Source organism: Chenopodium album, chromosome 4 (genome assembly GCF_948465745.1).
Source record: "Chenopodium album chromosome 4, dcCheAlbu1.1, whole genome shotgun sequence".
In the NCBI taxonomy this organism is placed as follows: Eukaryota; Viridiplantae; Streptophyta; class Magnoliopsida; order Caryophyllales; family Amaranthaceae; genus Chenopodium; species Chenopodium album.
This window is the reverse complement of record NC_137837.1, coordinates 56049432-56065517: the sequence shown is the minus strand read 5'-3', so window position 1 is coordinate 56065517 and position 16086 is coordinate 56049432. Positions and strand designations below refer to the sequence as shown.

The following is a 16086-nucleotide window of genomic DNA, read 5'->3' as shown; positions in this document are numbered from 1 at the left end:
CATCATCCTTTTCATACTTGGGCAACATGAGAGCTGGGATGATGATGGCCTTGCACTCATTCAGAGTGGATCGGCCAAGAATGATGTTATATACTGTCAGCTCTTTAACCACCAAAAACCAGGTAATCATATGTCGCCTTTTCCCTTCCGCCCCAGCCGGATGGGTAGATCAATTTGTCCGCCTGTGTGCACGACCCCTCCCCCAAAGCCAACTAGTAGATGGGAGATGTCACGCAGGTTGTCCAAATTATAGCTTAGCTTTGACAAACAATTGTAGCTAATGAGGTCAGATGAGCTACTAGTGTCAATAAGGATCCTACCAACAACCTGGTTGGCGACCTTACATTTAATGACGACTGGGTCATCATGCGGTCGGCCTACTTTTTCCCGATCCTTCTCAATGATGAGGACATCTGGGAATGTTCTACTTGTGGACGCCTATCCATCATCAACTGAGTGGATCTTCTTCAGAAGATGATCCTTGGTGCCCCGAATGGTCGGGCCACCACATGCGAATCCGCCTGCTATAGTGTAGATCGGATCCTTGTCGGTGTACGAGCTACTAGTAGGCTAGACAGTCTTAGACGACTATCCTAGGTTCGTCTTGGAATTCTCTTTGGACTTTAAGACATAGGACTACAACACGCCCTTATCAGCCAGACGGTCTAACGTCCGCTTGAGACTGTAGATGTTGTTGGTGTCATGGCCGACTTCCTAATGGAAGTGACAGTATTTATTCTTGTTCCGTGACTGAACGGAACTCTTCATTGGATTCGGCTTATCAATGGTCAGTCGGTCCTTTATCTCCATGAGGATGGAGTGACAGTCTTTATTTAACTCGTACCTTGAGACGTACATCTTGAATTCCTTCTTTTTCTTTCTAGGCGGCTGATCAGGTTTATCAACCGCCAAAACTTCTTTTCTCTCTTTGCTCTCTTCATCTTTCTGAGCCGGCTGAGTAAACCAAATTTCTTTTTGTTTGTCAAACTTCTAGGAGTCTGACTGATGGTTGGACGAGCAGAGGTTGGTAGCTTGAATAAAGCTCTCCACCTCTATCAGCGCCTCTTCAAGGGTGAAGACCCTCTTTCGGACAACGTCAAACTTAAAGGTCCACCTATCCTTCAAACCTTGAAGAAGTATGTATAAGCTACCTCATCGGACAGCCCTTGAATCTGGATTCTCACCAGATTGAACCATCTGACATAGGAGTGAAACCCTTCTCTCTTTCCCTGCCTTATGGTGCTCAAGTCAAGACTTGTTTTCTTGGCAGGGATGTTCATTCAGAAGTTGGAGGCAAACAAGAAAGCAAGCTTTCTGAACCTGTCAATGAACCTGGCTAGCAGATTTCCGAACCATTGTTGGCCTATGCCCTTCAAGGTATTCGGGAAGCATCGACACCACATAGCATCCTCCAACCCCTGCATGTGCATAAGGTTAGAGTAGGACATAAAGTGATCCTCCGTGTTGGAAGTACCATCATAGGCACCAACCAATACATTATTAACCTTAGCCTGTTGTGCCGCCTCAGTTATTTCCTTGGTGAACACATAAGTTTGTTCACCGAGTTTGATTAGACGGAGCTGCCAGTCCAAAGGTTGGACATTGTATGCCGCTTGCCCCCCAAAGAGGGTCGGCTGCAAGAAATGAGGGGAATACGGGCCCTATACCATCAGGGGTATATACGGGGCATTCCTAATAATTAGAGGGGCAGAGTGGACGCTCTTGCCTCCTGTATAGCTCTCATGCAAGGATTGAGTATTCCTTACAGATGTATTTTTGAAGCGGCTTGGAAAGCTCAAGGTAGTGGCTGACTCAGACAGCTGCTGATTCCGATTTCTCTCGATCACATGTCGAGCATTGGTAAAGGTTTTCTTACTGCCATCAGGCTAAACGGTACGGATGACCTTCCTTGTGCCCGTCTAGGGCAGAAGGATCTTCATCCAGTCAAGGACAAGCGTAGTCTTCTCCTTGGGGTGTGGAGTAGGCTGCCTATCTCTGACTGGCTTCCTCTTTGCAGCTCAAAAAGATTTTTTGGCCGACTGACTCTTGTAGATCTAGTCGTATTATGGTTGGTCAGGTCCTTGATCTCACCCTTGAAACTTGCCATGAATTTCATGAGCTCATCTCGGGTTACTAGAGCCTGACCTTCGGCTGCCTTGGTAGTACCAGGCAGTGGTCCAGCAGACCTGCTACTACTAGCTTCGTTGTTTACTCGTTCTAGCTTGTCTCTGAAACGGATGTGCTTGGCAATGAGTGACTCGTGAGGGGCCACAAAGTTTTTGACGTTCACATAGTGGTCATCTTCATGGTCTGTAAAGACCTCCCCATCAACCGTAGGACGGCTTGGGTCTGACTGTGGTACAGACTTTTTAACCATCTTTGAGGTACTCTCCCCACCGACGGCGCCAAATGTTTTGGGGGTTTTTGTCCCTCAAGAGAGTTACGGCTCAAAGACCGATCCGACTACGCCTGTACCTGCAAAATAACGAAGACTCCGGGTGGCAGGAGCTCCGCCTCCAACGATCAAGTTAGATTGTGTTGGAGAATGTAAAAAGGTGCGGAAAGTAAAGTGATATCTTCTCAGATTTCGAGATCAGGTGTTTTCTCTGATGTGAAAGAATGTAGGGTAGTGTGATAAATGATTTAATGTCTCCCAAAAAATGGGGGATATCTTCCTATTTATAGGGTCGCTAAAAATGGTGCCCTCCCTTAGGTCATTTTGACCTAGATTTGGTGGGCTACGCCGTTTTACGGCGTTTTAGGGAATTGGGCCTTGAAGGCCACAATTCCAGTAGATATCTGAGGCTGACACGTGTCACTTGGTGAGTGGCCCATGTGGACCTTTCTAGGCTAGACACGTGTCCCTCTCTGATTTATCCACGCGTCGATCTAGGGTATTTTTACCTTAAACAGTATGGATTTATGTTTAATTTCGAAGATTTTATTTAACACATTCTCTGTACAAGTATTATATTATCTAATTTCTCTTTTTTTTTTTTAAATTATTGCACCACTTGTCTTTTAAGGAAGTTTCACAAATATTACAAAATTTCCATTTTATGAAACAAAATACATGTGTGCAAACTACAAATACTCAATGTACTCTTGCTTTTAATATATACTTGATTTTTTGGCTTATGTTTACATCACATGGATAATTTTGTACTTCACCCTTCTCTCTCATTCTTTTTCTTACTTCCATAAGAAGTGTGTTCCATCTTTATAGTGCAATAATATAAGAACCGAGAAAGTATATGATTGATTTAAACCGTACCCACTACTAAAACAGAGTATTATAATTTCTAAACCATCCATTGCGCAGTATTGTACTAGTTTGCTATCCCCCGCCCTCCCTTCCCCTCTCCACCTCAGACCCCACCCATTTTTTTAATGCAACATTTTGATTTTGCAATATTTATACACTAGCTTTGACTTGATGTCATTACTGATATTATCAAAATAAATGCCATTACGTAATATGTTTTTGAATTAGTCATGATGTTCATTTTTATAATGATAACTTTTAATAGTTTTTTCTACTTGTAATTCACAATTACTCTTACAAATAATTATGCTCAAAGTTTTATTGTGATCACAAACTTTTAAAAAAATTGGGTGTACAATAATTATTGTACATCCATTCTAAAGATAATCTAAGTGATTAAAAGTTATCTCTAAAATGAATAAAAGTTACCCCAATATGCGTTAAAGTAACCCAATTCAACTAAAAATTATCTACGCTTTATTAGTAAAGAATCGCATTTTAAATGACTATAAATCAATTATTAGTGATTGAATGTAATTAAATTACCTTTATAAAACTTTTCTTGTTGTTGATTTATATAAAAATTGTATTATGTTTAAAGTTACCCAAAAAAAGACAAAAAGTTACACTAAAATTAGCTAAAAGTTACCCTTACACTGCTCGATGTACACTAATGTTAGTGTAAACCGGATGTATAGAAAAGTTTTTGTAAAATAATTTGTCGATCAAAATGTTGTATTAAAAAAAAAGTTGTATAAAACCAATGCAAGTATACAACATTTGCAAAATGAAAATAAACATATACATATAATATAAAGCACCAACATTATGTAAAATGCTCATAACAATTCATTCAACAAGACGAAACACTAGTACAACTAACGTACATTAAATTATGGTTCAAATTTGAATGATGAACCTCAAATTGTTCCAAATCTCTCTTTTAAGTCATGAACATATTCATAAATTTTTAGCTCATTAGGCATAGAAGATTTCACACTATCTCTTTCCATACATCTCTTATCCCATGCAATAAGTTGTGGACAATCGGATACTATACTCAATTTAGTGCTTGTCTCATAGGAGTAAAACCAACTATAATTTGGGATTAGTGCGACGTCTAAATATCCGAAATTGTTTCCTCCAAAATAAGGCTTGTCTCCAAGCTCCTCTTCAAACAACTTTAGGAAATTTATGAAATCATTCTTTTCATCCTGCTGAATTTCGTCTCTTTGGCTCCATAACTTGCTAATAAAAGTTATAAACTGTATAGCACAAATTTATGAGATTAGCATTAGAATTAAAAACAAATAATTAGGATTTTGTGCATAAATGAGAAAGTCCCACTTTATCTACCACATCACATAAACAAAAATATGTTTATCAAGTGGCATGGCAATTTCATAGATAAAACAACAAAATATCTCTAAATTAGTATAATATTTGAATCCCACATTTAATAAAAAAAGTTATTGTTTTATTTACAAAATTTACCACTTAATAAAATTTTATTTTTATCATTTATTTAGCAAATAAACTTGAATTTTCCCTGCATAATTGAGTAATTGGGTTAGAAGCTTAGAACCTACTACCTAAGTACCTATTAGAATTAATTAGGATTTAGAAATAGACAATTAGACAAGATTTAAAACCCAGCCTTGGATATCTTATAAAGAGAGGATGAAATACCGTTTTTTCGAAATAATCGGTCCAAAACCGAGCTCGAGCCCTTTGATATGGATCAACAGGCAACAAACTTGGTGAGTTTTCTTTCCATATCTTGTCAATATACTCCACAATTAATAGAGACTCGCAAACCGGTTTACCATTGTGTATCAAAACTGGAATCATCTTGTAAACCGGGTTAATCTCGAAAAGAAGATGACTTTTGGCATTGAGCAAATCCTCTTGTTGGATTTCATAGTCTGTAATACCCTTTTTGTTAATTCGGATGATATACTACAAGAGGGGGGGTGAATTGTAGTATGTTCCTAGTGCCTACTTTTCGCGGAATATAAAACTGATTGTTGTTAGGAACTTAGACAATGCAAAGCGGATTTTACGAGGAAACCATCCAGGGCCCAACTGGAAGTAAAACCTCGACCCTACCTTAGGGATTTCAAACACAGTTCACTATAATAGGGCAAACACCAAGTTACAACCTATTAGACACGGACCTTTATTTCACAAGTTCCTCACTGGACTTGCTACTTGATAGGACCCTATCCTACCCAATCTAAGTACCACACTTAGATTCACTCGTACCACCAAAGTACTACCCACTCGGCCTCACACTAGAAGCTCAATTTGCCTCACCTAGAAGCTCACACATTGCACTCTTACAAAATAATTATAACGAGAATCCTCACGAACTCTCACACCCCAATACATAAAACACTCAAAACCCTTTTTCCCAATTACAAGCTCTCAAAGAATAACTCTAAATACATATCAATGAATAAAGAGATAAAACTAATATGCTGGACACTTCAAGATCTGTCTGGAACTTACTGGACGAACTGTAACTGGAACCTGACTGGAACTTCGACCTGGAGGTTTGACTTAGCTTCGTGGTGAAGGATGAAACCATTAAGCACGACCACTGCACTTCGTCAACCTCTACTTTGAATGAATACATATGAGCATATTTATAGTACACCCAAATTATTCTTTTCATAAAAGATAAGTTTTATTAAAAGATAGAAATAAAAGATATTTTCCAAAAATAAGTTTTCCAAAGATATATCTTTTGTTAAGAATATATTCTATCAATAATAATGAGATATATTTACCATAAAATAAAATTTTATCTAAATCTTATATTTTTCAAATATACTAATATATCTTTTAACAAAAGATATACTTACCATATCTTTTTAACAAAAGATATACTTGCCATATCTTTTTATAAAAGATATACTTACCATATCTTTTTACAAAAGATATACTTGCCATAAAATTAGATTTTATTTAAAACTTATTTTACTGAAAATATTTTCCAAAAATAACTTATCTTTTTCCAAAAGGGATTTATTAGAAAATAAATATTTTTATTCTGTAAAAACCAAATCCCTAAAAGATATGCATGTATTAGGTAAATATTTATATCATTAAATTCGACCTGCGACCTTTAACGACGTGCAGACCTAAGTTCCGATTAGGTTTCGGAACTCTGACAGTCTTTGAGTTCCTGACAAGTCAGTAACTCTAATTTCATTGACTATCATGAGTTCACCTTGGTTCTTTAGACTTGTTCCAGACTGACTTTTATGTCCAACATACTTACATGAATCCTAGAGCGATATACTTCGATTTCTCCGTCTTCATGTTGTTTCTTTGAAACTCTTGTTCTGGAATCTTGTAGTATTGATGTATTCTAGATCTGGGTGCAAGTTCCTGTTAGGGAACTTAGATAGTTCTTGTTAGAGAACTAAGTTCCTGTTAGGGAACTCTTCATGTACCTGTTAGGGAACATGGAACTCTTCATGTACCTGTTAGGGAACATGCTCCGGCTTTCGTGGGAAAGCCTGCCGAAAGTTCCTTCTGGATCTTGTTAGAGAATACCTTCAGGTTCCTTTGTGGTTTGGTTCTCATGGGAGAACCTGCTTTAGGTTCATTCATTCTCTCTTGTTCCTCTTGAAGTCTTCTATGTTCCAACCCATTGACTTCACCTAAGTCAGTTCCTGTCTTCACATAAACACTTAAGAGAAACATTAGATTGAAGTTTGTTTGTCATAAACAAACTTCAAGTGAGAGAACTAATTAAACTTAAAGCTTATGTAAATACTCCTACACATATAGAACTCATGTATGCATAGTGTACTTACCTTATGAAGCTAACATATGCAAACACCTATTTACATAGTTACCTTCGTGGTTCTTTAGCCATCATCATGTTTATCAACCATAACACTCATCATTGTTCTTGTTTCTCTATTGCTTATCATATATTGCTCAGGTTCCTTATATATATATATATATATATATATATATATGTGACTGCTCAGGTTCCTTGTATCCTGTTCCAAGTATAACTTGTTCTTTCTATGCACAACTTAACAAACACATTAGATAGATAATCATCATTAGTTTACAATCATCAAAACCTAATTACTCAACAATTTCCCCCTTTTTGATGAAGACAAACTAATGATGCTTATCACACATTAAAGGATAAATCGTTGTACATTTATTCCCCCTTAGTTCTTCAAGGAAATAACATTTAGAACAAGTTAGGAACATACACAGGAACTTCACATAGTTAGAAACTTAGCAATACACATCCTTATCAATATATATATACTTTCAAAGATCATGTTGTAAGAACTTTAGACTTAACTACTACATACCATAAGCATCATACATATTCTTCCCCCTTTAGTCTTTATCAAAAAGGGTATTGTTCCACAAGTTTGTTTTCCGTAAATTACACACACATAAATTCATATGTCACACCTACCACCATATAATAAGTAAATATATAATGGTTAAACACTTGTTGTTCCTGAAAGCCTCAAGGTACTCACTTTTCAAACTGGATACTATTTCCACACTAATTTCCAACTCACAATCCAAAGGCCCAACTTCAAAACCCTTAATTGAACTTGAAAAATAAGAATTTAAAAATCAAGTAAAGATCAAAGCTAAAAAGTTAGAAATGGATTGTATGAATAGGCAAATGAAAGCGCAAGCTCAAAGGATATATAAAGAAGCATATGGAACAAAATAAGTAGAGGGAACATGAAGTGTAATTTGTGCTCTTCGTTTAGACCCTTTGAGATGATAAGGTTCACCACATTTGTTCTTCATTTCATACTCTTGAACCTCCTACTAAACACAACACAGATTCATCTTGCTAATTGATAACCAAGTTCCCTTACTTCAACTACCAACTTCTTTAAGAAACATTCTGCTTACTGGAACTTAAACATATTTCAGCTTCATAGTCAAGTTCCTTCAACGTTTAATGTTGCTCCTTCACTAGCTAGCTTACCAAGTATACGAGTACACGACATCAACATAGTCAATATTCTTCATATTTAGATATCTAGGAAATTAAATATTGGATCACCCTTATTATTCTTTTTTTTTTTTTTTTTTTTTTTTTAACATAGGGTGTCATTACAAAGATTTTGCATGCTTTCCTAGAATAACAAATTTTAAATCAATGAAGAAAATACTTACTCATACACTTGATTTCCACAACCAAATATGAACCAATTTGATTTCTTGGTTCCTACCTTATTCCCCCTGAGTTCCTTATCATTCTTCTTCCTTTTCAAGTGCTTACTTCTTTTCTTTTTCTTCAACTTCCCCCTCAACATGTAATCACTTTCTTCACGTTTCATTGAACCATAAAAAGATGATGAACAAACTTAGAGCACATGGGAATTAAGAATAAGAAGTATTATGGCTATATGAAAAGATAAGGAAATAGGGTCAATAGAATTCCGAATATATGAAAATATGAAATAAGTATAGCGCAACACGGACACACAACTAAAAGTTGTTGAATAATGTTGCATTCGAAGAAATATGGTGTGGATGCTTGAAAGTTGGCTAATAGATAGGTTAGTTCCCTCTGAAATTTAAACGGGTGAGATATAAACGGTCTGGGAACTTACTTGTCTTGTTCCATCAAAGTTTCTTCCATTGTTCCTTTGGCAACTTAGGAACTTCGTGTTTGAAAGCACCCATAGTTATATTATGAGACCTCTAATACTCTTAGGCAAGTGAGTATGTCTTTTACAACACAAGAACTAAGTGTGACGCATAAACAATAAGCGTACATTCCTTACTTCAAGTTTAACATGCATAAGAACCCCAACTTGACATAACTTAAGGGAAAAATACTTTATACTCATGTTATGTTTCATCGAGTCTTGTTCCATTAAGTAATATACAAGAATATGACAAGTTAAGACAGAACCATAAGTTAATCAATTCATAAATTCACATATTGCATTCATACCAAGAATATATCAATTCAATTCATCTAATGCCGTCATGTGAACAGGAACTTATATCTCATGTGAACAGGAACTTATATCTTATGTAGTCTTAAACCAGTAAAAATATAACTTTTAAAACTATTGGTTGATATGATGGCTTACCTTGGAGTTCTTGAAGTGGTTGTTTTGTTCCTTGATGATCTCAAAACTAATATGAACTTCCACTTCTAAATCAAGTTCCATTGTCAATGGTTAATGCTTACAAATATATTTTCTCATCACAGAATCATCAAAAACCAATGCACAATGGCTCGTTAGTTGTACCAAAAATATAATCAATGTAAATAAGTACAACTAATACTTTAGTCCATCTTGAAAACAAAAATTGACAATTTTAAAGCTCAATTTTCAAGAAGGAACTTGGATAACAATCTATCCTAGAGTATGTTCCACATAGACATCTATAACAGAAAGTTATACAAAAGACATCCATGTGGTACAACTCTAATCCCATATAAACAGCAAGATAAAATAATATTCAATTACCTTCAAGTCTAGCTATACGAGCAACAAGTTCCTGAAAAACAATACATACCTTTGTATTGGTTGTTTCCTATAAGAACCAACATGGCCTTGTTTCAATCACGTGCCTTACTCAACAAGCTTTTTCCAAAACACCCTTTTTAATCTCCGACCCTTTTTAGGTGTTCTAGAATAGGTTCAGGATGTAACAAACACCTTCTTCCTTTTAAGCTCATTGAGTTCTTGTTACACATCTAACCTTCAAGCTCCATCCTCAAATGCTTCAATATCTTGAGGCTCGGTCGTAGTTACATATGCATATAAGACACTGTAGCTCCATAGTTTGTTAAGATTTTGCTGGTCAGAACAAATATTATCTCAGTTCTGGAACTTCGTCGGAACTTGCTTTCTTGTATTGAGTTCATTGAACTTTGCTGCATGAGTTGGAACTTAACATCTAAAAGTTCCTCAACATGTGTAGCTAGCCCTTGCTGTTATCCTGTTAGTCTCAAAATATGTTCACTTTTTGCACATCAAACATGATAGTGTAAACTCTTTTTGTTTTACTGATCTAGGCGTTTATGGGTAATCGCCTTGGCATCAAACATCCCTAAGTGGAACATAGGGTGTCTTGTTAATCAAAGATCTATTGCTTCAGTGTTGATGATGTAGTAAGAGACATTGAAAACTATTCCAAAGAACCTGCAAAGACCATTAGCATATAACTTTGTTCTCTTCATGTCTTTCATGATTCAAAGTTGGAAACTTGTTGTCAATCTTGTGTTCCTACTACAAACATCAAACATGACTGGAACTAGGTTCCATTGTTAGATCCATAACTTCATAAATAATGAACATTTAGCAACAAACCCTGTGATAGAAAAGACTTTCAACAAACAGTTCATCATTTCTTCTATTAAGAAAAGTAACCAAGTGTCCATTTGCGTTCATTACTTATAAACAAGACATATCTTTCAATTAGTCTCTTAATATCACATGATAAACAAATCCATATCACTGAGATCCAACGGATTAGTGTTGCTTACCATCTACCCGAGGTTGAAAGAGAATATAACATGTTTTAATCCTCATGCTTCTCAGTTTTTACCTGTTTGGAACTTACGTATACATATACCTATTATCAAGTTCCTACTAGGTTTATCAAGCATAAAAAGATTAACATGTTTATAGTTTGAAGCATAGAATTTTTTCGTAAAACATCTAGAGTTCCAAGCATTTAAAACACCAAAATGTGCATCAAAAACTCGACAAGAAAAATGTTCACAATGGTATAGGAACTTGACTTACTAACCACCTGTTATGCAACAATTTTACCTTATGTGTTAGTCTTATAAGTCAAAGTTCTTCCATTGTAGGTTTATAGCAGAAAATATCTTGATTTAACAATCATCATCCCTTTGGAACCTCGCTGTCGAGATACTACGAGTTCCTTCCTACTATGCACCTTCAACTATTCATGTTCCTATTGATATCAAGTTGGAACATGCCCTTCTAGTCCTTTTGACCATTGTATCTTGGGTAGAGGAACGTGTTGGTTTAATCTCAAATTCTTCAACACCTTGTCAAAGTTCCTCAAATATTCATTCTGAAGATATAACCTGAAAAATCAAAACCCAAGAGAATTCTTTTGTGCTTTCAAAAGGATAGTAGGTTAGTCAAGAGAGATAGATAAAATCTAAAGCATAAAAGTATTGAAACATAAAGTTTCAGTAAGAATACTCCCTTTCGGATGTCGTTCCATAAACGTAATTATGGATCTCCAACACGTAGTCAAAGATAGTCATCTTAACTCATCATCCTTCATAAGAGTCTGCTACAGGAATTTATGCTTGGTTCCAAAGAACTTTGAACAATAGGAACTTGACTGGAACTTGCATAAGAAGCTGAACGGGAACTTGTACACTAACTCTTATAGCACCTTGATATAGAAGCTTTGTTATTCCTGTATCCTAAATCTGTTTTATCAATTCAAGTTCATCAAGTTCCAACTAGTTAAGCACCAAGTTCCTAACGAAATAAACTTTTATGCACCGATTTATCTCAATGGACAAACCTACAAAACAATCATTAACAACCAACACCAAACTAGAAGAGAAGTTAGTTTGTCATGATATATGCTATAAGCTTTAAAACAACTTCTCTTTTACATCCATTCACAAATACCACCTTGGAAATATGTAATTGAATTTCAACAGGAACCTGTGAAGGATTAAGATATATACCAAAAGAAAATGACCAATATTTCCATAGAGAAGTATAGGCGACTTACACACTTTTCCATATTGTCGCTTCACCTACAAACCTCTTATAAAGGCTCTCTAGTGAGAGGAACTTGCACATAATTCCTTATATACAAACAACCAAAGTATCATCATTATTAATAGGTTGTCTCCACTCACATAGCCTGCAAAATCATTCACCTTTTGGCTTTGGTTACCCAATATATACTGGGTACCTTCTTGTTAGTAATAGTCGTCAATAATCCATAATTAAAACAACTACGATTAAGTCAACTATCTTTACTAACAATTAACATCATGTGTCTACATAATAAATATTCAGAATAATAAAAACACTTGATAAGGTCATTCTTTTGCAAATATTCAAAATATTCGTTTATTACCTTGCCTAAAGAATTAAGTTTCCATTCAAGGTTAGTCCAGGTTCCAAAAGACCAAATATGCATAATTCTAAACAATAAGTTCCTTAAACTATTTCCAGTAAACAAATTCTTTATTAATAAATCAATTTATAAATCTGAAAAAAAAAATGATTTTTAAATACACTCAAATCAGATTTGAGGTTACACAAAATTTATTTAAAAACATTAATAATAAAATCAACAATTTAACTAAAAATACCGCAAGAAACTCGCACACATAATAACATGCATATAACAAAGAATTCAAAGACGAAACACTTACCTCAAAGATGTTAATCTTTGAATTACTTCTGCTTTACAAGAAGATTTTGGTCTTAATGTGGAGTTGGGAACATTCTCGGGCTGAGTTCCAATTGCTGCATTTCTCGTAGATATACATCCTAGCCTAGAACTTGCTCCTCGGGGTTACCCGATTTTATCTAGAGCATTGGCTCTGATACCAATTGTTAATTCGGATGATATACTACAAGAGGGGGGGTGAATTGTAGTATGTTCCTAGTGCCTACTTTTTGCGGAATATAAAACTGATTGTTGTTAGGAACTTAGACAATGCAAAGCGGATTTTACGAGGAAACCATCCAGGGCCCAACTGGAAGTAAAACCTCGACCCTACCTTAGGGATTTCAAACACAGTTCACTATAATAGGGCAAACACCAAGTTACAACCTATTAGACACGGACCTTTATTTCACAAGTTCCTCACTGGACTTGCTACTTGATAGGACCCTATCCTACCCAATCTAAGTACCACACTTAGATTCACTCGTACCACCAAAGTACTACCCACTCGGCCTCACACTAGAAGCTCAATTGGCCTCACCTAGAAGCTCACACATTGCACTCTTACAAAATAATTATAACGAGAATCCTCACGAACTCTCACACCCCAATACAAAAAACACTCAAAACCCTTTTTCCCAATTACAAGCTCTCAAAGAATAACTCTAAATACATATCAATGAGTAAAGAGATAAAACTAATATGCTGGACACTTCAAGATCTGTCTAGAACTTACTGGACGAACTGTAACTGGAACCTGACTGGAACTTCGACCTGGAGGTTTGACTTAGCTTCGTGGTGAAGGATGAAACCATTAAGCACGAGCACTGCACTTCGTCAACCTCTACTTTGAATGAATACATATGAGCATATTTATAGTACACCCAAATTATTCTTTTCATAAAAGATAAGTTTTATTAAAAGATAGAAATAAAAGAAATTTTCCAAAAATAAGTTTTCCAAAGATATATCTTTTGTTAAGAATATATTCTATCAATAATAATGAGATATATTTACCATAAAATAAAATTTTATCTAAATCTTATATTTTTCAAATATACTAATATATCTTTTAACAAAAGATATACTTACCATATCTTTTTAACAAAAGATATACTTGTCATATCTTTTTATAAAAGATATACTTACCATATCTTTTTACAAAAGATATAATTACCATATCTTTTAACAAAAGATATACTTGCCATAAAATTAGATTTTATTTAAAACTTATTTTACTGAAAATATTTTCCAAAAATAACTTATCTTTTTCCAAAAGGGATTTATTAGAAAATAAATATTTTTATTCTGTAAAACCAAATCCCTAAAAGATATGCACGTATTAGGTAAATATTTATATCATTAAATTCGACCTGCGACCTTTAACGACGTGCAGATCTAAGTTCCGATTAGGTTTCGGAACTCTGACAGTCTTTGAGTTCCTGACAAGTCAGTAACTCTAATTTCATTGACTATCATGAGTTCACCTTGGTTCTTTAGACTTGTTCCAGACTGACTTTTATGTCCAACATATTACATGAATCCTAGAGCGATATACTTCGATTTCTCCGTCTTCATGTTGTTTCTTTGAAACTCTTGTTCTGGAATCTTGTAGTATTGATGTATTCTAGATCTCGGGGCAAGTTCCTGTTAGGGAACTTAGATAGTTCTTGTTAGAGAACTAAGTTCCTGTTAGGGAACTCTTCATGTACATGTTAGGGAACATGGAACTCTTCATGTACCTGTTAGGGAACATGCTTCGGCTTTCGTGGGAAAGCCTGCCGAAAGTTCCTTCTGGATCTTGTTAGAGAATACCTTCAGGTTCCTTCGTGGTTTGGTTCTCATGGGAGAACCTGCTTTAGGTTCATTCATTCTCTCTTGTTCCTCTTGAAGTCTTCTATGTTCCAACCCATTGACTTCACCTAAGTCAGTTCCTGTCTTCACATAAACACTTAAGAGAAACATTAGATTGAAGTTTGTTTGTCATAAACAAACTTCAAGTGAGAGAACTAATTAAACTTAAAGCTTATGTAAATACTCCTACACATATACAACTCATGTATGCATAGTGTACTTACCTTATGAAGCTAACATATGCAAACACCTATTTACATAGTTACCTTCGTGGTTCTTTAGCCATCATCATGTTTATCAACCATAACACTCATCATTGTTCTTGTTTCTCTATTGCTTATCATATATTGCTCAGGTTCCTTATATATATACATGTGACTGCTCAGGTTCCTTGTATCCTGTTCCAAGTATAACTTGTTCTTTCTATGCACAACTCAACAAACACATTAGATAGATAATCATCATTAGTTTACAATCATCAAAACCTAATTACTCACCACTTTTCTTTTAGTGCAATTTTGACTCTTACAGCATAAGGACTTGCCCAGTAATCCAGTAGCTTTAATTCGTCTGTCATTGCTATATATGATATTGATTTAATTTATGTGAATGATCAAACTTAAAGTATTAAGCAATAATTAATTAGTATAATATGGTGTTTTTGATGTAATTTTGTAGAGTTGTGAACTATTTGAATGATTTTTTTTCAATGGACTTATTAGCATGGATTATATGGAGTAGGTGATGACTTTTCTTACCTTTGTTGTATAGGTGAAAAATACATAAGATTTTTGTTTTGTTGATTTAAACTTGATTAAACTAATGATCCATGACGTCACTGCTGAGGTTGGTATATATCTATTGTTTTAGATCTATTAGAGCGCTGCCACCAGCGAATTATAGGAGTGACACTTGGATGAAGTATATTAGTAGGGTTGTAAGACAAAACAAAATGTCTCACAACATAAAATAATATAGCAAATGTACTTGAAAGAGGGAGAAAGGAAGAGAGAGATAGAGAGAGTGAAAAAGGGTAAGGTAGGACTCACCTTTTCGTCAGATTTGGTTTCCCGTGCAAAAAGAACAAAAAAAAAATTTGGGACCACAACTAATGAGAGTATATTTTGCACCACTAAGAATTTTATAAGTACCCCTAAAACTGCATTGAGTACCACTGGGAATGTATTTTGTACCACTGAGCTCTAATTGTATTATTTGACTGGCTAATGAGACATTTGAACCTTTTTTTAAATACCACTAAAATTATATTTTGTACCATTGAAAGTGTATTTTGTACCACTAAATCTAAAGTGGAAAATTTTAAATCCCGCATGAAATGACTAACCTACCCTTACGAGACACTTCTAAATCTCTCTCAAGCCTCGTTTATATAACCTCTGGTGGTGCCTCCGGGCAAAGTGGCAAGTGTATAATATATACTCCCTCGATTTCAATTTTTTTTTCTCCATTTAACATTTTATGCCTTTTAAAACAAGTATCTTAAAACGTTCTTCTCAAAAAAAAAAAAAAAA

At 35.1% G+C, this 16086-nt stretch overlaps 1 protein-coding gene across 1 annotated transcript; it reads right to left on the bottom strand.

The window, feature by feature from the left end:
- Window positions 1–4053: 4053 nt before the first annotated feature.
- LOC145627017 (putative glutathione S-transferase parC) lies at window positions 4054–15289 on the bottom strand. Its single transcript, XM_081679430.1, has 3 exons — window positions 15059–15289; window positions 4955–5205; window positions 4054–4530 (listed from the first exon to the last, which is right to left on the bottom strand). Exons 1-3 carry the CDS (start codon window positions 15129–15131, stop codon window positions 4186–4188), a joined length of 669 nt encoding a protein of 222 aa, XP_081535556.1. The 5' UTR covers window positions 15132–15289; the 3' UTR covers window positions 4054–4185.
- Window positions 15290–16086: the final 797 nt, after the last annotated feature.